Source organism: Hirundo rustica, chromosome 11, assembly GCF_015227805.2.
Source record: "Hirundo rustica isolate bHirRus1 chromosome 11, bHirRus1.pri.v3, whole genome shotgun sequence".
NCBI lineage: Eukaryota > Metazoa > Chordata > Aves > Passeriformes > Hirundinidae > Hirundo > Hirundo rustica.
This window is the reverse complement of record NC_053460.1, coordinates 3219601-3242804: the sequence shown is the minus strand read 5'-3', so window position 1 is coordinate 3242804 and position 23204 is coordinate 3219601. Positions and strand designations below refer to the sequence as shown.

The window sequence follows — 23204 nt, the reverse complement described above, 5'->3', positions numbered from 1 at the left end:
CAAAAGGGGCTTAAAGCTCATCTCCTCCCACCCCTGCCATGGGCAGGAACACCTCCAGCTGTCCCAGGGTGCTCCAAGCCCTGTCCGGCCTGGCCTGGGACACTTCCAGCTGTGAGCAGATGAGTGTCCACCAGGATTCGGGCACAGAAACCAGCCTGGGGCTGAGCTTAGAGCGTGTGTCCTGACTGAGCTGAGCTTAGAGCGTGTGTCCTGACTGAGCTGAGCTTAGAGCCCCTGCCCTGACTGAGCTGTGCACTGAACTGAGCTGAACTGAGACAAATTGTAATTTATGTCGTGCTCTTGTGATATGCCAAGCGTGAGATCCCAAACGCGCCACAAATAATTGATCTCAAGCTTTTGCTCTTCGCGTCCCAGTCTTGCTTCTGCTTGGTTTTTGCCAATAGTTTCTTGCATTATTGATTATAAGCCGGTCCCATCCCGTAACTCCCCAAATATCCCGTGTGTCCCTCTCCAGCCCCCTCTCCTCTCCCCCAGCCCTGCTGCTAAACCCCTGCACCACCTCGAGCTGGAGAGATCCGATCCCCCCGGGATGCCCACGGCAGAGCCTCCTTAAGCCCGGGCTAATCTGGCATTACACACCCTTGGGGACAGCAGGCTGTAAAACCCCGGCGTTTCCAGGGGCCAGCGCTGCCTGCCTCAGCTATTTTCCCATCTCTAAAGGCCTCCTTCCTCCTCCTCCGAGTGGGAATTTGCAGCTCTTGTGTTGCAGGCTTCTCTGACTCACTGCAGCCTGGTTTTCTCCACGCCCCGAGCACCACTTTGCCTCTGGGTACCAAACCCTGATGTCCCAAACACGTCCTGGGGTGTCTGACACCCATTCACCCCCTCCCCTGCCACCGTCTGCCTGCACTGCACAAAACCCCCCAGTCAGGGCTGCCTGGGATGAACCCATCTGCTACGTGACTCTGTATTCATCCAGATTTTTGGAGGCTATTTCGCTCGGCTCTGTCGCTTCCTCCCCGCTAAAATTGGATTCTGCAACGGATCTGCCGCGCTCCTAATGGGGTGGGGTAGCAAATCCTTCGGAGATGCCAAATATAAAGCAGCCATTGATCCTTTTCCATCTGTTCCTTGCCAGACACAGCCCCCAGAGCGCTGCTGACGCTGTCCCAGCTCCTGGGGAGGCACAGCAGTGTCCCAGCCCCGCGTCCCCACACAGGGCACACGGAGCCACAACACCAGGGACACTGCAGAGCACAGCCCTCGAGCCTCAGCAGGCCCCCAGAGCCTGAGGAAAGGGATGGTAGGGCAAAGCCAGGCTTGGAATGCTAAATGGATAAAAAACAGGGCACCTGACTCCATAAAAAATGGCTTAAAAATGAAAGGAAGGGAATGGCTGTCTCATAGGGTCGCTAGCATCAATGCCAGGGCACGGCGTTATCACTGTGATAAGGAGGGGAGTGCACACGGCCAGAGCCTGAATTCCCAAGGCGTGGGGCCCTGGAACACATGGGCTCCAGCTCCATGGTGAAGGGCCCTTCCTGAACAAGGATGTTGTGCTCCAGCAGGAACATCAGCGCAGTCTGGTTTATACCAATGAGTAAAAATACAATTTTCAGGAGGAATTTCTTCACCTAAAGGATCATCAGGCATCGGAAGGGGAGGAGTCACCATCCCTGGAAGTGTTCAGTAAACAACTGGAGATGGCACTCAGTGCTTTGGTTTAGGTAACTTGGTCTTGTTGGGCCGAAGGTTGCACTTGATGATCTTGGAAGTCTTTTCCAACTTTAATGATTCTGTGATTCCAACCTTCCTGAAACACTCTGGGAACTCCCGGTGAGCAGTGTCACAGCAAAAACAGGCATTACCAACTCCTTCTTCGTCTCCACCACTCTGGGTGAAAATACAACCCGCAGCAGAGTCCCTGATGCATCTGATCACAGCAGCCACTCACAGCCACTCAGCTCCCCTGGGGTCTCAGAGCAGACACAAATCCCAATTTATTCTGTGCTCGTGTGGTGTGCCAAGCGTGAGGTCCCAAACGCACCGCAAATAATCGATCTCAAGCTTTTGCTCTTCCTGTCCCAGTCTTTCTGCTGCTCCATTTTTGCCAATTTTTCCTTGCATTATTAACTGTAGGCACAGAAGGGGAATGCCTGCAAACACTGTGGGGCAAATACTTTACCAGCCAAGTGGGAGCAGACCCCAAAGATGAGTTTTAGGCTGCAGAACAGATTGTGAGTTAGGCCAGGCTTGTGCAACCCCTGGACCAGCTGAGCTGCTCCTACCACCAGGTAAGGGTTTGACATAACACCAGTAAAGCCACTCTCCTGAGGGAAGTGAAAACCATCCCTGACACTGAAGTATAATCAACATTCGAGGAACAAAGCCGTTTAATGGCTAATTCAGATTACTCCTCAGGAATGAGAAGTGCAGCGAGAATGAAACATTCAATTCTGGAAACACTTTTTGCCCCGAACACTCCCAGGCATCCCCTCAGGGTGTGCATTCATCAGCTCGGGCTGGGTGTGTTTCCAGGACATTCTTTGTGACCAAGACAATCTTCTTGGCTCTGACAAGCAGGGACTCGATTAACTTGGCTGCTGTTGTCAGAGGGACAGGGCTGTGCAAACAAGAACCCCCTGGAGGGTTCTCAGCGCTGGCACAGTGAGGCCAGAGGCGGAGCAGCAATGCTCCCGTGCATCTCATGCCATCTTTGACCCACAAAGTTCTTCATAACATCAGCAGGGTGCTCTCCCTACGCAGCCTGCCCTAAAAGATGGAACTGAAGCTGGAAAAAACCCAACCCCGCTGATTCTCTGTAATTACTCTCATTCATTAGGATACTTCTTTTTTTCCTCATATCACAAATCAGTAATTCCTTCTCATTTTTCTCATGTGTTGCTCCTGCAATGCCGCACTAGTGCCTGCAAACTTTATACTCCTGTGGTCAGTGTGAGAGTCCACGTGCCAGTACACCACAGAGGCTATTCAAAGAGGGAATGTGGGATTTTTCATGTTCCAAGAACTGGATTAATGATAGCAAAGCAACCAGAGCCAAGGTGATGCCTCCACTTCCTCCATCCCTGGACCCAGCTTGCCAAAGGCTACACAAGTGCTCCATTTGTCTTGCTGAGGTGCCTTTGAAGGCTGAAGAAGCTGATTTGCCTCTGCTGAGCTCTTTCTTGAGCCCCTACCGCAGCTGGTGCCACTGAATTTCTTGTGATGGTGCTGCCAGGCTTCAAAACCAGGCTGAGATTTGTGCCACAGGGTGTCAGTTTAAAGTTTATCGTGGTCACTGAGCCAGTGACCAAAGCCTCAGAGCATCACAAGCTCTCTACAAAGCTCCTGCCCGTTAGTTATGCCTGTCCCTGCTGTCAGTCCTGTATAAAACAACCATTTCCCTTCTTTCAGGGCAAGGTTTAGGAAGTCCTGTCCAGAATTGTAATGCCTCACATTACCCTGTGCAGGAAGCTGCAAGACTTGTCTGAAAGCGTTGTTCTTGTTCCCAAATCTGTTCCTGACCTCTCTACATTTATTTTCCGTGGCTGTGAAACTCTCTCTGACCTAATTACAATTCCCACTTGGCATTTTGGCGCTGGAGGTGTAGAGCTGCTGAACAGAAAGTGTGTCAGGTGCTCTGTGGTCACCTCTGCCTCTCGGAGCAGACGAGGGCTGCAGGCACTGGGATCATTTTACATCTAAGCCAGTGTTTAATTCTCCTAATAGCCCCAAGATTGCAGGAGCTCAAAGCTTTACACCAAAGATTAAGAAACCTCCTAAATATGGGCTTGTTGCAGGGAAGGTAGAAGAACAACAGAGTCGCTGAGAACTGTTCTTGAAAAACATTTATTTCTGTGATGGATTTGTAGCGCTGATCCCCAAGCCCCACAGTCTCTCCCAACATGTAATTCTGGGGACAGTTACCTTTGATGGGGGAAAAAAAAAAGCCATACAAAGAAGCCCCCACAAACAAACAGTTTGGTACCAAACTGAGCCCAGGTTCTCTCTGCTGTTGGATATTTAACCCCAGCTGGGATGGAGCTGCCCTGCTCCACTGATGTTCACTGCCAAAGGCCCCAAAGAGCTGAAGATGTTGTGTTTGACTGCAAAATAACCAGGGGAGACACGGGCAGGGAAGGATTCAGCAGCTGCTATTGTTTTTCAGACATAATTGAAAAAGGAAATCTATGCATTTCAGTTTCACCTCCTGAGCCCCAGCATTAGGAAAGTCAGATACAAACCCACAGACCAACGTACACAAAATAGTGACAAAGTGTCCAAACGTTTCTAAGCCCCTCAGTTTACTGTGCTGTGATACCTCCAAAAAGCAACAAAACCCACTTTAGGATTGTGGTGGATCTTGTTTTTGAGAGGGAGGGACAGAGATGCAGCACAGAGCATAGCAACTGTCAAGCAATGTTTAAGGCAAATTTATTCCCATTTATCAGGAGTCAAAGAATTTTTTTGTTGTTGTTTGTTGGCTTTTTTGTTTAATGATGTTAGATAACATCCAAGCCGGACATTTCAGCCCAGATGATTTAATCAAAGTTTGAGGGAATTCATCTCAAGCTGATCTGAGCCTAGAACAGCAAATAATGCTATTCCCAAGAATATCAGTCAGAACAAATTTTTCAAAAATTAAAGTTCAGAACACCCCCAAAGCTTTCTTCCCTCGGAGACCAGGTTGAGCCCAAGTAAAACACACAGACATGAAGAAGGACACAGAGGCAAGCCTCTACAAACACAGGGCTGAACAGGACCAAAGCAGAGCCAAACCTAAATTCCACAGGAGCGAGAACACGGACAGAGTTATGAGTAAAAAAAAGGGGGAAAAAAAAGAAAAACAGAGCCCCAGAGAGGAATGTTTCATGAGAGAGAATGGAAAATAGAAGTCCACTGTATGCAAAAAAGGGAGTTCTTAGGTGCAGCCACAGAAAGCTGGGGAGTTCAGTTGCCTCATCTCTCAGGTGTGTTAGTTTGTTGTGCCTTTGCCCTCCCTTTGAGATCCAGGTGGTGGTGCCAGGAGGTTCCTGCTTTACTCAGTCTGTGCATCATAATTAGCCCCCCCTGCTTTCTTCAGCTCGTTCTTGATGTAATCCTCGTCCAGCTCTTTGTGGTCACTGATCACAAATTCTTTGGCAAAGTTCTGCAAGAGATGAAGAAAAAGCCTGTTAGAAAAAGGGGGGTGTTTCCTACGCAGCTGAATGAAGATGGGTTATCCAGCCTCCCTGGGTGTCTGATCTCCTGTGGCTGGGATGAGAAATAGAAAGCTGTGGATGAGACAGAGGACTAGTGAAGGCAAAACCCAGCCCTTAACCTGGAAAAATGTTATGTATCTTCCAATCACTGGCTGCAAGGCTCAATCCAAGGGTGCAGCTGCTCTTCCTGGAGATGCACGGGCCAGGTTAGGTCAAGTTCCCTACGTAGTATGTGAACTAAACCACTCAAAATTAGTGACCTCCTGACCACCACTGACCCTCAGCATAATCTTGGGCAAGTCACTAATCCTCTCTGTGCCCTTTATAGGGCCCCTTCTCCTAAAAAAAGAACAGCACCACTCCAGAGTGCCCTGCAGTGTCACACCTGCCAGCTGAGGGGAGAGTGCCTCGGTGAAATACTGAGCAGCACAGGGATGGTGATGCCTTAAGTTTTAGCTTTCATATTTTCCAGACTCTGTACTGCGTTAGTACATAACTCTGAACTTTATAAAAAGCGTTAGCAAGTTTTCCTCACAGCTTAGTCAGACAGAACAATCCTTTTCCAGCCTCAAAACCAAGGATACCGCTGCAGCTTCAAGCCAAAAAAGTGCAAACAACAGCAAATTGAGGAGACCAGACTGGGAAGATGGGACTTCATAACCTGTAATTGGACAATTAATCCAAATATGTAAATGGACCAAAACTTACAAAAGTGTGAAACCTCGTGACCAGGCACCCATCTTGGGTGTAGCCACGGCCAGGCTCTTGTACTGCCCAAGGTGCATCCTTTAAAGGCCTTTCAATAAATCCCCACTTCATTCCCTTAACAGCACCTCTGTTCTAGGAAGCCTGATGAGCCATCAGTGGTACCAGGAGCAAGCACAGCTCCTTCAGTGGATTTGGTGCCTCCTCCCCTCGTCCCCAACACGCACCAGGCCAAAGCCACGACACTGCCCAGGCAGGTGGCTGCTGCTGAGGGGCTCTGCTCTGCCCCGTGCTGGGGGATCCCAGGTGCCCCCTGAGAACTCGCTGGGTGAATGGCTGTGTGCTGCAGGGCAGCTCTCACCCGCTGCAGAGCTCTCTGCAGCTCCTGGGAGCGGGGCAAGCCCCGGGCAGAGGCTGTGAACACAGGAAACCTTCCTGGGAGCAGAACGGGATCCCAGGGTGCCTCTAGGGCTCTTGTCTGAGCAGTGGCAGCTCGGGGATGTTTTTTGCTCATGGGGGCCGTCCTTCCTGCCTCACAGCAGGGCTGGCATGGCATCCATGTGTGAGCACAGCCATTTCAGCAAACAGGCTCTTTGCTGCTTGCTTTAGCATTTCCCTCCCCTTCCTAACCACAACTGAGAGCGTGAGTCTCCCTTCCCCCACCCCACAGGGCTTTAGCCAGCGTCACAAACACAAGCATCCACCGCACTCCACCAAAAATGCGAATTAAAATCCCAACAGCACGGCCGTGACGCCTCAGGGGATGTGCAGCGCCCGAATCCCTGGGCAGTGAGCTCCCCAAAAGGTGATGGGAGAAGGAGGCAGCGCTCTGGGAGAGCAGCAGGGTCTCGCTGGCACTGGAACAGCCCTGGCACAAGGGGAACCAGGGCTTCTAATTGCTCTCAGACTCGGAGCCACGGGAGAGCTCTTCATTTGGCGGCGTCTCAAGGGTCTCGGTTTGGGATCAGAGCCGGGTAAAGGAGGCGGTGGAGGAGGACGCAGCTCCAAAGAGCCTCAGCACCTCTTTCGTGCGCTGGGAGAAATGGAAGGGAGAGGAGAACAGCTCCCTCCTCCCCCGGGCTGCGGCTGATCGTGTTTCACGCCGTAGGAAATCCTCGCTGCCGGGGTGGGGAGGGAGCTCCGAGCAGCTCCGGGAGCGGCGTGCGCTCCGCTCCGGCTGATGGGCAGCGACAGCGCTGAGATAACAGCTGAGGTAACGGCGCTGCTCGGGCTTTCTGCACTCACCCACGGCTCGGCAGAGTCCAGGGGAAATGGGAAAGGCTTTGCGAATAACTGCCCAAGCCATCAGATTTAGTCATGCTCACGAGTGACCTACTTCCAGGTCTCCAGGGTGAGATCTCTGCAAAGCTCAGCTCTTGCTAAGACCAACCCCAGGATTTTCAGCTGTTTGATGCTCACTGAGGTGTGCTGCCCACGTGAATTTTGAGCTGAGCTTTTCCAATTCCTTTTCTACCAGGTTTAACACATTTTCCTTGCCTTGGGAAGCAGATTATCCAGGACTACCTGGATTTCAGGGCGAGTCTTTGCCCTGCTTTAGTGAGAACCGAGGCAGGTCCATGAAACCAATTTCTGAGAGGGATCCCATGAAAAGTGTATTTTATAAATGTGGGGAGGGTTTTCTTCAATGCCCACTCTGCAGAATCCAGCTGATTCTGAAATTAAAACTGCAAGTGCACTCATGCCCGATCAGAGGAGAATTAATGACATATGCGGCAAAGTAAATATAATTACTCAGATGTCTTCTCAGCTGGACACTTATCCAGATAACTCCTGGGTGATCTGTGGGCATCAGCCATGAGTTCACACCAGCAGTGGCCAGATGGGTTCTGCTCCCAGCCACTCCTAAATATCCTCTGAGCTGACTGGGCCACCTCTGCCAGGTTTGTGCAATCTGGGTCACTGCTGTTGATAACTCTGCTTCATTCCATTCTCTCAGGGTCCCCCTTGGCTCCTCACACCGGCTCTTACCCACCACCGTGTCTCCTCAAGCCTGGCCCCAAGGAGGGAAGATGCTTTTGGTGAGTTTGGTGCCTGGAATTTCTGATTTTAACGCCCTGCTCGACCTTCTCCAGCCACAGCCTCCCTCATCACTCTGAATTTACCGTCTGAGCTCTCTGGGGCTGAGCTTTTGTCCAGGGTGCAAATCCTAAGGCACGGTGCATAACTCCGATGCTTGGGCCCTCGATTTGCTGACATGTGTCTTCATCTGACATCCTCCACTTCCTTTTCCCTCCTCCTCCCCCCAAGCCCAGGCTTTCTACAACCACAGCAAGCCATGCCAGTGAATTCTAGCCTTTGTCTTCACCCCAGCAGTCACCAGCAGCCTGCAGATAACAGAAACAATGATGCCATTTATCTTTATCACTCTCACAACACAACAGTGACCACAGCCTCTTTGCTTTGCCTCTCAAATCAGTGAACAGGACACAGAAATACTGAGGTTCACTCCTGGTTCTCCGGTGCACCTCTCTGGCACCAGCTCCCCTTTGTGCCTGAGCAGCAAAGGGTCCCAATTTTGGAATCCCATTCCCCGTGTCAACCTCCACAGCAGACTGAAAGGGCTCCAAGCACGCAGGAGCAAAGAAGGAGCCTGCATCCCTCCCTAAGGAGCATGAAATTTGTGCAGAAAGCTCAATCCTTCCCTTCCAGCCAACTTAAAGGGGGAAATAAAAGGGTGGAGTAGATTTTCTTCCTCTTCCAAGCCCTGAATGTTTAGCATATGGGCCATAAAATTTCCCTAATTTGCCCAAGGGAGAATCCATGTGGTGCAGATATTATACCAGACTAGGTCTGCAGAGGCCCTTTTAAATCCCAGCTCGGGAAGCCTGAAGCCAGGAGTAAAATCCTTGTACAGTCTACAGACAGTTGGGTTTTCAGCAGCTACAGATGGTGCCAGGTAGCTGAGCAGCTTCTTTCCATATTTTATTTATTTTATTTTTATTGGGGCTTGGAGCAGCTTCTGCTGAGGTTCAGAATCCTCAGTTCTACTGTGCTTAATGTCAGCACTCCCAGGCACTGGTCATGCCATCCTCAGTGCAGATGCAGTGCAGAGGAGATGACACCTCCCAGGTTTCATTTCCAGCGTGGTCTGAGTCCCAGGCCTACAGCAAACCTGCTCCTGCACTCAGCTGTCAGACTCCCAGCTCAGCAAAAACCCTCTCTTCAAATCTACTCCCTGCCAATTTTACATGGACCAGTTCCAGACACTGAGAGAAGCCAGCCCAAACCTCTGGCAAGCACTTGTCTCAGCAATGGGAGCTGCATTTCAGCCGCTCTGCAAATTCTCCCTGTCTGTGCTTCATCCCACTGGAAGAGTCACAAGTCTGTGTGTCAGACACAGGGCGATGAGAAGCTGCTGATTCTGACCCTCTTCTTTAGGCTAAGCACTCCTGTACATTCATATCCATTTGGTATGGTCGTTACAGTGCACCAGAACAGGAAAAACAGTCAAAAAGGAGAATTCAGTTTGCCTTCCCAGCAGGATCTCACTCACCCTCGTGAGTAACTCTCAAAGCCACTGTGACATCGCTGTGAGTTTGATTTCCTGGCTGCCTCTAACAAAGCTATTAAACCTTCTGGTGTAATTTAGCTATTTAATCTTCTGGTCAGGACTCTGTACTGAGTCGAGAAACCCGAAGCACATACAGGGAATTCTGTGTGATCCCAAGATCAGGGACAGGGACCCCATCGGTGGGTGCTCCCTCATGGGACAGCATCGTCAGTGCAGTGAGGAATCCAGAGGAAAAGGGAAAGGTGAGCAAAAAAAAAAAAGATCTGGGCATGAGCTGCAAAGCAGGAACTCAGTAGAGCTGTTGACATCACGACAGCCAGATGAATTCCTCACCAAAAATAATGATGAATAAAATGCCTTGAATATTTGCTCACAGAAACAGAGCTGTTTTACTCTGAATATGAATTAGGGAAATAACAGAGCACATGACTTTGTGGGGGAAGGAGTGCTGCTGAAAACAGAGAAGAGTCAAAATCCATGGAAAATCAGACAAAACTGGCAAAGACTGGGCAGTCCCTTTGCTGGGAGAGTCCTGCAGGACATGAATTCAGTCCTGTCAGGAAAAAGACCCCAATGCTGCCTAAGGAAGAGTTAAAATCTCCTGGTAGGAAATGCAGTCATGAAGGGCAACGAGTTCACAAAGAGGAAGGAACACTCAGAGAGAAACCAAGTCCTGCCTCCAGTTCTTTGGTGTTCACATCAAAACCATCCCATTTCAGCACCAGGGGCCACTCCCCCGTGCCTGGGCTCCTCCTTGCTGAGGGTTTGGTGACCAAAGTGCAGCTGTGCAGGGGACACCAATGCTGTGGGGTGCTCTGTACACATCTGCCAGGTCACCCTGTGCACAGACATGTGCTAACCAAGCAGGTGCAGCCTTGCAGAAGTCACTGTTCCATAAAGTTCCCAGTTGTTTGGATTGTTGTAGGGGTAGGTTCAGGCTCCACCCCAGAAATGATCTCCCAAACATCTTAAGCGACCGCCTGCAATAGGAAATGTTGTGCCACTTCTTCCCCCATTAGACCTGTCCTTGGCATGGGGAGGAGCCCAGTGATAAAAGATGGAGCTGTGCATCCCCCATGTCCCTGTCCCCATTTGCACAGCAGTCTCACACAGTAGGACTTAGCTAGACCCTAAGAAGATACGGATAGACACTTGTTCCCCATCCTGGCCTTACTTCTAACCTGCTCCCAGCTGGACTACTTGGACCAGGCTGAAGGCTTGAGCCAAGATTTCCAGCTGATTTAAGGAGAAAAGGGTGGGAAAATAAATGGCTGTGGGGAAAAAATCCCAACCTCCTGATAGTTCCTTAAAGGGATTTTTCTACAATCCAAAACAAATACGATAAACTCAAACCCCATTTTTCAACAACATTAAAGAGGTAATAAGCTAGGTCCAAGTAGGGCCAGAGGACCTGGCTCTCATCTAGCACAGATCAGAAGAACTACAGCTATTTGTAGCAGATGAGATCCATCCCTGTCATTTTACAGTTATTACAGCTAAAAATCAATTGTCCTTTCTTCCTGAGAGGTTTTCTGGCAAGCTCCTGCAGTCAGTATCAGCTCTGCTTCCCAGGCCACCTCCCCAGGGATCTCACAGCACCTGCTCCCCCTTCCAAGGGAAGAACACAAAAGCCAGGGCAGCCCAGTTCCTCTCTCTGCTTTGTGAGAGTTCATCCCTTTGTTCACAGCCCGGAATCTGCTCCTCACCCGTTAATGTCCCTGGTGTTTTCCTTATGGCTGGTGCTTCTGGGAGCCCACCAAGGATCCCAGTGTGGGATCCTCTTTATCCCAGGGCTGGGCTGTGCTGGCAGGAGGTGCCTGAGCTGACTGGCTTTCCCTTTGTCTGGCAGGAAGAGTGGTTTTTGGTGTTTGTTCAGCTCTGGGCAGAGCTCAGCCCCAGCTCATCAGCACAGCGCAGGATCCAAAACAGGAATTCCCCTCAGGCTTTGGTCTTAAGGAAAGACCCACGGTTGCTTTGGCAAGTAGTACAAGATTGTGAGAGCCCTTCAGGTTTTACTGAGGGCTTCTCAGAGTGAAGAGCTGCTCTTCTGGAATCCCTTGTGTTGATCAAAGCTGTACAAAATCCTCCTTGTGCCATCCTTCCACGGGGTGAGGGCACCTCTGGGCTCAGCACAGAGCCCAACTGCACCTACATCCTGTTCAGACCAAAAAACTCCCACCTTAGGGTACTATTTATTCCAAGTGATGAACCAACACTGACTCAGATTTGTAGTTTATCATTACAGGGGAAAAAAAAAAAAAAAAAAAGTGTATTTTTCTATGTGTAACTCACATCTCAAATAATCTCTGTAAAAACACAGAAGACTGAGGATGTACCTGAAGGTCGAGGGAACTACCAAGAGTGAAATAGCTCTGGGATAAATCCCCTCTGTTAAATTTCAGTTGGACCTTCTTGTCCTGGTTGATTTTGACAGATTATCTGCAAGGTCACAGGCACAAAAAGAAGAAACTAGTTCTGCTTTTATCTCACTCCACTCAGAGGGATTCAGTTGCATATCAAGAACTATTCAAAACGCTTGTCAAGATAATTTCTTCTGGACAGGAGGTTACCATTGCTGAGACATTCAGAAATGCTTTGCAGGGGTTTATAGGCAAGGTTGCTCAGTAAAAGTGTATCGAGCACCAGTTGTATTGTTTTTGTATTTTAGTAGAGACTAATTGGAATATGAAAGCTTTTAAGTAACAGCCAAGAGTGGTTAATGCTCCACCAGATTATTAACTTGTACAGACTACTAATCAAGGATGAAACAAGTGAAATTGCAAATTATATGGAACAGACCTAGGGACAGATCTGAGCACAGTGCTCAGGAATGCTATTCAACTCAACAAGACTACATTGTCTAAACAGATTTTTAAGAAAATCTTGGGCTTAGTGACTCATGTAAGAGTCATTCTTTAGTACTCTATAATTTCGTCTTCAGCTACAATTATGCAGTTCCAGCTGCTTCCCATGAGCAGAAACCTGCTTTCCTATGTCTCAGGTGTCATTCTGGAAGTTTCTTTGGAGAACAGACCCCTTCTGAGTCATTGTCATTCTGAAACATCTGGCACCAGAGTTTATCTTCTGGAAGGACAGGAATGTATTATCTTTATTCTTCTTATCTAAAGGTAACCTTCTGTGTCGTATAAATACTGAAGGGTTGAGGGGGCTTTGTTCTCACCCTTCACAGTGAGATTTGGGAGATCTCTTTACACAGCCAAGAGCTCAGTTATTGAGGGGGGTTCATTTAATCATCAGCCCGTGCTCCAAGAGCATAAACAAAACCATTTCTCAGGCTCTGGCGAGCTGGTTCTATGTTTGGTTGGAAGAGCTAATCTTGCTTTAAATACTTCTCCAGAAGAAAGATTCCAAACGTCAGCATCCTCTCCATCACAGCCAGGTTTCAGCTGTGGCTCTGTGCAGCCTCCCTCGAGTCACTTCTCTCCTTGGCTGTTGTTTGTTCTCCCTCGGACTGAGCGCATTTCTCTGTCCCCTGCTACGCCCAAGGCCAAACAAAGCCTGTTCACATCTAGTTAGTTATTAAGAGTCAGTTAATTGGTGCCATAGGGACTTCAGACTCGGGGTGATTAGCTCCACAAATTCACCGAGCAAAGACAAAAAGCCTCCGGAGAAGTTTAAACAAGGGTGTGGGTTTTCCTGTTTAACTTTACCTGCTTTACTTAATACTGCTCATGATCACTCAATACTGAGTTATTTCCACGTCGAGGAAGGGGACAAGGAGGGGAGCGCATAAATCCCCTCCTCATGAAAGAGCTAAAGCTGCCTTAAAGCTCACGAGGTGCTCCTTTATGCCTGAGTGCTCAAAGGGCAGACGTTAAACCTTCCTAGGAGGAAGACAGGCAATAGGAAATTGCCTTCTTTTTTAAAGGATTAACTCCTAAGTTGGAGCACGAGCCAATCCTTCCCTCTCTCTCCCTCCTGCTGGTGTTCATACAGAGAACAGCGAGGGGAGCTGGGGGTTAGGAGCACAAGGAAGAGGTTACCTGTACTACTTCCTTGACCAGAGTCTTGTCAGTCCCAGTTTTGGCTCTCTGCAGGCCACTGACATCCTCTCCAATCCAGGTGATGAGGGCAAACTTGACTCTCTTGCTCATGGCATCGCCGGTGGTGAATCGCACGAAGCCGAACAATCGCACGTCATCTGCGGGGGCAAAAAAGGGACAAACTGATCACACCCAGGAGCATCCCTGCCTTCTCCTTTTCCAGGCTGAGCCTGTTGCTCTCCAGCACCCAGGCAAGACACTGATCTCGTGTTTCAGTGCCAGCATTTGGGAATCGGGGGCAGTACAGGAGCTCTGCTCATTTGCCCTGTGCTTACAAGGTGTGCTCTGCCCGTGTTGGCTCTGCCTCTCCTGGGTTCTCTGTCAGGAAACTGGCTGTGCTGGACACCCCACAGCACAGTGGAAATGGCTAAAACACAGCCAGCAGGCAGGGGAAGAGCACAGAGCGAACCCCAGTTACACATTCAGCCGAATGGTTCATCTGCAGGGCTGGTGAAGAAGGGAGGACAGTGATATCCTGTGAGTCTTTCTTACAGAACAGCAGGATGAGGGTCACATTTTATAACATCACCAGAAACTGGCCATTGTGCAAATCTCATCTTTCTCCCTCCTTCCATCCATTTCTGGCTCACTTGTAGTGTGAGTCTACAAGAAGGAGGGGAGAAGAAGGAGGAAAAGAAAAAATCTGCAATTACTTGCCCAGGTGTGTTTTCCTACTCCTTCCGAAGCCCTGGAAGGAAAAGCCCTGGATTTTAAAACTGTGCTGACCTTTGTTTCACAGCTGGCTTGTTCTACTTCACAGCAGACTCATTTAGCCTGACCATATGTGTGCCAACCTGGTAGACTCTTATCTGAAAGAGCTCCTTCCTCCATCTCCTGGTGACTCATGGAGCCAGGCAGTTGGGAGCCTTCCAGACCAGGAGCACCATCCCCCTGCATCCCCAGGCTCCAAGGGGTGCTGGAGCATTCCACCAGGAGTGGCAGAAAGCAGAGCAGATGGACACTTGTGCAAGTGTGGAATATCCTTCATCGTGGCTCCTTCACCTCTCAGAGGTCACCCGAGGCCTTTTAAAGGAGGTGACTCAAACCAGGAGAACAAAGCTGCTGTTTGAGAAGGCTCCTGGTCATCCTGGCACGCTCACTGTGACCAGTTCAATGTGCCTTAGAGGGATTTGCTGGGCTGACTGATTGCAGGGTGAAAAATGTAGGCTCCAGGTGTAGGAATGACTGCCAACATGCCCAGCAGGCTCCATGAGCAGCCAGGACAGCCCCAAGAGCTTTGGAGACAGTGGAGAAGCAGCTCTAAATTGCTCATCCCCAGAAAATAATCAGTGCTAAAAAAAAAAAAAAATAAATTGGGATATTCTCTGCAAGCTGACATATCTCAGAGCTCCTTTAACACTTTGAAATGGCAAAGTGTGGACAAAGTCCCCTTGATAAAAAACTTTTTTAAGTCTGAAAAAAATCCACCTCTGCTCAGCCTGTTTTGTTCTCTCTGTTCTTTTTAAATTTTTTGTCATTGACTGAGTAATACTGGGCAAACTGGAAAATGGATGACCAAAGGCTGACACAGAGCCTGAACACTGGAGTATGCTCCTTGATAATAATGGAAAGAGATAATGAATGTGAAAATACACTGCTTTTTCACAGCAGCACAGAGAGGAAGTCCCAGGGATGCCCCACCCCTGGAAGTGTCCAAGGCCAGCTTGGATGGGGCTTGGAGCAACCTGGGATAGTGGAAGTTGTCCTTGCTTATGATGGGGCTGGAATGAGATGATCTTTAAGGCCCCTCACAGCACAAACCATTCTGGGGTTCTGTGAATTTGTCTGTCAGAATAACTCCCATTTTGCATGAACCCACAGCTCGCTGGCAGCAGCAGGGTTTCCTTCTCAGCAGAACTTTCGGTGCTCGCCCATCCTGGTTGAAAGCAGCTCCGTGACACCACAGAGAGCCAAACCCAGTAACTCCAGCTTTTCTCCACGAGATCACCTGAGCGTGACCAGCTCTCACTTCACCCTGTTCAGTCCAGGTAAGTTGAACGAGCACCTGAGGTTGGCCTGGGGCTCTGAGTCACCTCTTGGGCAGATTCTCCTGGGGCTGCTTCACTTGTGGGGGCTTGCAGGGGTCACACCCCAGCTGGGTCCTGTCTCCTCCTGTCTCCCCACGGAGTTTACATCCCTACTGGAGGCAGAGCAGGCTCTTCAGCTGCCACAGCTTCCAGCCCGGGATGTTTAGCGCCAATGCGACGCCTTCGCTCGCTGCGCCGCGGGTGAACCGCGCCGCACACAAAGCCAGGAGGGAATGTGAATCGGAGCCCGGGGCAATTAACATGTCTCTGTTCCTGAAAGGACATCAGGGACGGATGGAGAGGTTCTCAGCCCCAGCTCGGCCTGGGTATAAGCGTCTCCAAGTGCAGGTCAGAATCCCCGAGCAGAAGTGGCTGAGTTTCACAATCAGTGTCAGGCGTGTTCGGAGTGATAAGGGGATCAAAAGGCGAGTTCTTTCCTACTGCCAGCTTTCCTCTTTCACAGTTAATCGGTTCTGCCCTGCCAGATCAACTCCCCACGCTGGAAGTCATCGATGCCATCGGTGCCAGTTCCCGGAGAAATCTCCAGGCATTAACATCCGCCACCCCCTCCTCACACAAACCCGCTCACGGTGGTTTTAGGAATTGCCTGGGGGTGAGGGGAGCAGAACAAATCAGAGAGAGACGGCGTAGATTTCCCCTGAAAGGGAAAATCCTGCCTAGTGCTGTGCAACCCCCTTCCCAGGCACCGAGACAGGAATTTCAGGGCAGAGAGAAGCGAATAACTGATCTGGGGAGAATGGAAACAGCAGCTTTATTTGAGATCTCACCAGACCCAGACAGCAGAAATTAACGATGTTAATTCAATTAATACCAGGACTCCTTTCACAATGGCTAGACAAACAATGAGCAGCACAATGAATGCCTTAACGAGTATCACTTGGTATTTCTCTCCAAACTCTTTATTTATCACTGAGGCAGGATTTTCCAGATATTCTGATTAAGCTGCCCTTGGCTGTCAACAAAGCTTGATGCCAAACTACAGAGATTTCTTTCATGGTATCCTTCCTTTTCTCTGCATCCACTCGTGTGCTTTGTTGCAGCTGTACTGAAAATTTCCCCATTAGATTAAGAAGCAGTGAGTCATCAGTAAAAGATAATAGCTGCAGGAGAGAAATACACGGTCAAACCCCGACGGTGCTCGGGCTGAGGGCTCTGAATGGGCGAGCAGGAGATGTGCCACGATAAAAGCACTGCTGAATCAAGGTCACAGGCAGCAGGGCAGGTGATGGACTGACCTGCTTCTGTCTTCTGCCCAGTGTGAATCGCTACAGCGCCTGACAGGTTCCGTGGAGATTGAATTTGTTAGCTTCAATTGGATTAATTTTAGATTAATTTGTCAATTTTCCACCTCTTCAGTCAGCCCCGTGGTCATATGGCTCCAAGTGCAGACAGAAACATTCCCTACATCTTCCTACACCATTTTTATCTCTTGAACCCTGCACTAAGCCCACAGGTCTCGTGCAGGGCTGCCTTGCTCCACCCCAACGTGTTCATGACATCATCTCGGACGTGTCTGAGCCCAGGGCCACCACAGAGCTTTGCTGGGGCACCAAACCTCCTCCAGGTGGCTCGGGGTGGCCGATGTGAGTGCAGGGACACAAGTGCACAGGGGAAATGTCCCCACAGTGGCTTCTCTGCTCCAGGAGGTTGCTGCTAGCCCAGTGACAGTCATGGTTTCTGTCCTGACCTGGGCAGAGTGAGAGCAAAAGGGGACCCAGCTCTTCCCTGAAGGAAGGAATGGTGGTGTTGCTTGGCCAGAAGGGCCAGGCAGGCCCCAAAACTAATGTCAGGTAACGGGTACAAAGCTCTTCTTTCCCTGCTCCTGTGCCCCCCACGTGATGGCAAAGGCACAGCCAGACACTTTAATTAAATATCAGAAACCCAAAGAGCTCCCGTCACTGCACCTGGTGAGTTTCTCCCACAAAATTCAGCGAGAACACTCCCTAAACCCGCAGCCTGTCCACAGCCAGGGCCAGGCTAAGCCTGGGCTCCAGCTGGCAGCCAGGAGATGCTGTGACCCTGCCAAGAGCACGTCCACACGGGCAGGGAGGGCACAGGGGCAGGGTGACAAATTCCATAAGCCACCCATGGCCCCGGGTCTTCCTTTAAATAGCCAGCAAGGGAAAGCAGGAGAGGTGAACGCTGAGGAGGAAAAACAAAAGCAGTAGGAGCTTGATTTACAAGGCCCATTTTAGCAACTTAAGATGCAGGCAAATGCAGATAAGCACCTATCTCATTATATGTCCTCGTGTGTTTTTACAAATCTTTCCTACAACCTCAGGTGCCAACGTAACCTTGGTGATCTCTCAGCTCACAGCTCCTGCATTTATAAAGTGCAGCCCAGGCTTTCTGGGACAATTGATCTAAAGCCCAAAAAACCTGCATTTTTATTAGGAGCCAATTCTATTTCTATTTTCTAATATTTTATGTCAACCCCAAATGATTTTATAGGGTATTTATCTCAGGCCAAAGATTTTCTGTTCTTCCTGCTGCTGAATACCCAGTGTGGTTTTAGGCTGATCTTTTCAGACACATGAATAACTATCCCATTTCATGCTGTCATTGCAATTATTTATCTGGACTGGGGCTTTCCAAATAAAAGGCTCATTATTTCTTTTGTCAGAGATGCATTGAAAACAGCTGTTCACATATGGCATGGCAGGGGAGAAATAGAGTCTTCTGACCACTCCACAGCCTAATGGCAGAATACACACAAAAAAAAAAAAAAAAGAAATTAAACCACAGACAGAGCCAATGTGATGCTCTGCTGCTTCATAATACAGACACTGAGGCAATGTCCAGGGCAGTCAGGTACGACAGACACACACAAAAGTTCCACAGGATGTCATTTCAGTTGTCACTCACTCCACTCTTCTCAGCAACAGCATCACCAGCCCAGTTGTAAGATTTTGAAACTAAACCCAAAAAACATCCAAAAAGAAAAAGTCCTAAGAGCTGTCACATCCTTCCATACAATAACCTTCAACTCTTATCTCTTTCTGGCTTCAAATGCACCAGCTCAGCTGCTTCTTTTTCAAAGTGAGCTGATGGCATGTAGTACTAACCACCAAATTAATGCTTCCTCTGGAGCCAGGCCATCTGCAGAGGCAAGAGCTGGAGACAGGAGGTAAAATGGATCAGAAGCCTTGAATTAAGTCCTTGTTTAATGCAGAGGTAATCTGTGCTGTTAAGACCAACCAAAACTGTCCTCAGGCAGAAGACACAGCAGGGGTCTACACAGAGTGTTTAATGACCCTGACACAGCGAATGTCCTCGACTTAGGTCTCCAAGCTCTCTGGGTCAGACAAGGGCCAGCACAGGCAGGACTTTGGCCATTAGGCAGGACTGCAAGAGAAGAGCAGCAGCCACCTCCAAATCGCACAAGGATGTGGCAGTGGCTTAAACCAACCTCCTTGGCTTTACTTTGGGCTGGAGGAGAGGTGCCCACACACGTGGGGCTGTGGAGGACAGAGGAGATGAATGCCTGGCTCTAGAGCAGGGCCTGCTGAATTCCAGGCAGTGTTTGAGCTGTCTTGGGACAAACAGACCTTGACAGCCTCAGCACGACAGCGACCGACACACAGAAGTCCGGGGGGTGTTTGCAGCATCTCCCCAGGACCCTGAACAAAAGAAACTCTTCTTTCCACGTTTCCTCCCTCTAAGAGTGGCAATCGCTGTCCCCAAACGGGGATGGGAAAAATGTGATCGTTTAAGGATGCTGTTTGTTAAACCTTTCAAAGCTTAGAATGAAGGAAGAGAAGCCCCCCAGGCCAGGATCTGTAAGATGCAGGTCTGGTGTGGGACGTGGATCTGAGAGCAGAGCAGAGGAGGAATGAACCCACAGCAGGGACAGCAGCAGCTCCTGGCTCAGGGCACTGCCCCAGCTTAGCACCTCTGCCGTGTGTGCTGCTCCAGCAGCCCCAGAGCGGGGCTGGAGGTGTGCAGAGCTGGTTTCTGACACAGCCTCCCTGAACTGCTGCTTCCTCTAAAAGAAGCAATTTCAGCTTCTCTCCTTTCCCTTTGTCCCCAGCCACGCTGGTTCCCCGAGGAGGTTTGCAGAGTCAGCGATGGGCATGGAAGGGGTTATAGATGGGGGGAAAAAACCAAAATACAGCTCTGTTACCAACCCCAGCCCCTTCCAGCCCCCTGAGCTCTGTCACTGCACAAGGCAGGACACCCACCACAGGCAGATGTCTTCCAAACTGGTACAGAAGCTCTCCCCTGGTCCCAGAGCCGCAGGAATCAGCAGTGACCCCAAAGCAACCAGGGTGCTTTGACTAAGAATGGTTCTTAAAGAAAGGGGGGCACGGATGTTTGCAGCTCAGAACGGCACTGAAACAGCTGGGGCAGAAAGTGGAACAGAGTGAGCTCTGACAGGGACTCTGCACTCTGAGATTTGCAATCCCAGCTCCTGCTCTCACCTCCAGCCACCAAATGATGCTCAGCTTCTACCAAAGGCAGCTGCAACACTTTGTGGCTTTCAGGGCAGAGTTTCTCACACAACAGGAATTCAAAACAAGGAAGTTTATTCTGATACCAAGGGGTTTTTTTTTAATTTTTAATCACGTTTTCTGAAGCTGTTTGTATTGAGAGCAGCTCTTCTCCCCTCCAGTGAAATGTAAAAGGAATTGGAAGAGACCAGGAGGAAAGAGATGTAGCAACAAGAAGAAATAATTTTCAACAGCTTTCCCCATCCCTTGCTACTCTTTTTTACTGACTTTGTTCCAGCAGAAATATTCCAACCAACTCTAATCTACTTTCTTCCAGATGGGAAGGAAAGCTCCAACCCCACTGCTGGCACAAGGTTTGATTCCTGACTACGTCTAGCAGGCCAGGTGAAGGTTTGCTGCCCAGATGGAGGCTCCAAAACTTGCATCTCTTCCTTCCCCAACTGCAACACCGAAATTCGTGGGTGGAGGAAGATCCTTTTTAGCTCTCAGCCAAGGAGCAGGCACCTCAATTTGCCCTTTTGTTGAGCCTCCAGCAGCTGTGCTCCAGAGGTGGGTTTGAGGAGAACTTCTCGGCCCTGGTGCGCCAGGGAACAGCCCTCAGCAGGTGCGTGCCAAGGGAAAGGAAAGAAGGAACAGGGAAAGGGAGCAAAGGAGCAGCTCTAAGGGATTTCGATCCCCATTAAAGGCTAACAATAGACCACAGCCCACCCCACAAGTGCCCTGTGTTTAACTCTTCCCTTACTGAGCTTCTTTCTAAAATATGGAAAATTTTCTTTTTTTTTTTCTGTCTTGGGGCCAGCTTGGTTTGAGCACCCTGTTTATAAACGCTACTGAGAACACAAATGTGTTCTCCAGAGTGCAGTGGGTGCCTCCATTCGTTAACATCCTCACCCTACCCAGCCCAACTCGTGCCTGTGCTCTGCCAAAGCCCCTCTGCCAGCTCAGCCACTCCAAAAAAGGATTCCCTTTGCCACACAATGGAGGAGAGGAAGTTCTTAAGGGGCTCCCATCCAGAAAAAAACATTAAAAATCATCTCAGACAAAAAGAAAGACATGGATTGTATAAAGGCAAGGAGAGGAAATAAGTGGGGAGGGCTCCCCTGCAAGCCTCAGGTGTCTGGAGACACCGGAGATGCTCGGTTGTGTTGGCCAGGAGAGGAGACAGAGAACGTGGAACTCAGATCCTGAAATCATTGACCTCCCAAGGGAACAATTAACCACTGCCATGAACTTCCAAAGCGCTGAGCCCCGGGATTCCCGGGATTCCAGGTAATTGCTTTTCCCTTCTGCTGCCCACTAAAGCAGAAGGAGCTCCTGCAGTGTAATGATCAGCTCTTCTGACACCACCCACACCAGGACCTTTCCTATTTCTGAGAATTTTCCCCGCAGGTTCCTAAGAAGAGCTGGAAATGAGCGGCTGCATTAATCTCAGCGAGACCTCGCTGCCAACATCATCACAGCAGAGCAGCCTAAACCATCTTCATCTCACGGCTCCTTTGCAAGGACTGAAACGCTTTTCTCTGGGATCGATCAGACCTGTCCCGCCCTCAGTTACATCCCTGGGGGTTCTCCCTCCATTCCATAAAGCACCGCCGAGCCCCACGGACAGGCGCTGCTGTTTCCACAGCCACGGGACTGCCTGAGGTGTCCCCGCCTCGGGAGGGCAGAGACTGCTCGACACAATTCCTCCACAGCTCAGACACGGAATTCTGAAAATACAGGGGAATCCCAGCACTTGATTGTGCAGTAACCGGCTGAGCTTTGTTACAATCCAGTATTAGTAAAAAATCCTCCGCATCTCACCTCACTTGGTGACACTGTTAACTGGCAGCCCAGGACGGGAGGAAAACCGAGATAAAAATCAGAACCCGCTTTTGTGAAACTCATCAAAAGTCACTCTCGGACCAAGCTAAACGCTCCTCAGTTCATTTTCGTTTTCCGCAGGCTTTGTTCCTCCCCCGAATGCTCCACAGCCGGCAGCTCAACAATCGCCTGCCACGTTTAAACCTGGAGCCGCAACAGTTGCGGTTGTGCAACGCCACATCTGCGATTGTTCGCAGGGCTGTATTGTTCGAGCCCGGCTTTGCAATGACCACGCTCCGCTCGCGTTTTGTACCCTTAAAAAAAAAAAAAAAAAAAAAATCCCAGCCAGCCTTCCGACTGCAGTTACTTTACTGCTATGATTTTCGGAAGAATTTCGTAAGTATTCCATTCCCAACGACCTGTGCGACCGCATCTTTCTTTCCAGCCGCGACAATTGAGCCTGTTTTGCTCTGAAATCGCGTTTGCGAACAAGGCGGCCGTTGCTTATCACGCGTTTTATCTGGTTTATAACCGAGGAGCAGCGAAGGGTTGCGCGAAGAGGGGAGAAAGGAGGACCTCGAGTCTAAGGGTGAGACAAAGGACGCGCTGGACTATGGACTTGAGGGAGTTGCACTCTGTGGAGCTGGAGAGGCGATCCCGCAGGACAGGGCGGGCACGGGGAAGCAGCAGCACTAATCCCAGCTCCCCCAAGTTTCCTCCCATCCTCTACCCCTCGCCCCGGGCAGCAGGAAGGGCGGAGAGGGGCCCAAAGCAGCGGAGACGGAGCTTACCTGTGCACTTCCTTTTAAAGGTTTCATAGTCTACCCCTTGGTCTCCAGGGACGATTGTAGAGCCGTTGTATTTAAACGTCACCCTTCGAGGAGGGAAGAGACAAGGGGAAAATGAATAAGACAGTTAAAAGTCCGGATGGGGGGAAGGAAAGGGGAATAATACATGTAAAAGTCACCCTTTGGAATGGGGGAAGGGAAGGCGGAGGATACATCGAACGGCCACAGTCTTAAGGAAGGGAAAGGAGGAGACGGGGAAGAATGGACCGTAAAAAAACCCCATCCTTCAGGAAGAGGGGAAGAGGAGAAGAGGAGAAGGGAGCGAGGTCTGCAGAAGCCGCCCTTTGGGGAGCGGGAAGAGAGGACGCGGGAATCCCAGCGCACCGCTGCCCGTCCGGGGGGGCGATGCCGGGGGCCACCTACCAGTTCACCTCGGTGGCATCGTCCCTGACGAGGTTGTACGCCTCCCTGCACGCCTCCTTGTCGATTTTGGTGGCCATGGGGCCGAAGGGGAGGCGGGCGGCGCGGAGCGGCGCGGAGCTGGGGGGGCCGCGGCCGCCGCTGCTGCCGCACGGCGCTGAGCGAGCCGAGCCGAGCCGAGCCGAGCCCCGCGATCCGCGATCCGCCGCCGTCCCGCCCCCGCCGCCGCCG

General features: G+C 50.2%; 1 protein-coding gene across 1 annotated transcript; it reads right to left on the bottom strand.

Annotated features, from left to right (window-relative positions):
* Positions 1 to 3794: 3794 nt before the first annotated feature.
* COTL1 (coactosin like F-actin binding protein 1) lies at positions 3795 to 23156 on the bottom strand. Its single transcript, XM_040075485.1, has 4 exons — positions 22977 to 23156; positions 22557 to 22639; positions 13404 to 13561; positions 3795 to 5110 (listed from the first exon to the last, which is right to left on the bottom strand). The coding sequence occupies exons 1-4, from the start codon at positions 23051 to 23053 to the stop codon at positions 5000 to 5002; spliced, it is 429 nt and encodes a 142-aa protein (XP_039931419.1). The 5' UTR covers positions 23054 to 23156; the 3' UTR covers positions 3795 to 4999.
* Between the last annotated feature and the right edge of the window lie 48 nt (positions 23157 to 23204).

Bases quoted from the DNA above. Each gene is read 5' to 3' on its own strand.
- COTL1 (XM_040075485.1), bottom strand. From the start codon at position 23,053: ATGGCCACCAAAATCGACAAGGAGGCGTGCAGGGAGGCGTACAACCTC. The intron at 13,562-22,556 runs GTAAGCTCCGTC...TTGCCCCCGCAG, and splicing joins CTTTAAAAGGAAGTGCACAG to ATGACGTGCGATTGTTCGGC. The intron at 5,111-13,403 runs GTAACCTCTTCC...CATCTCTTGCAG, and splicing joins TGGTCAAGGAAGTAGTACAG to AACTTTGCCAAAGAATTTGT.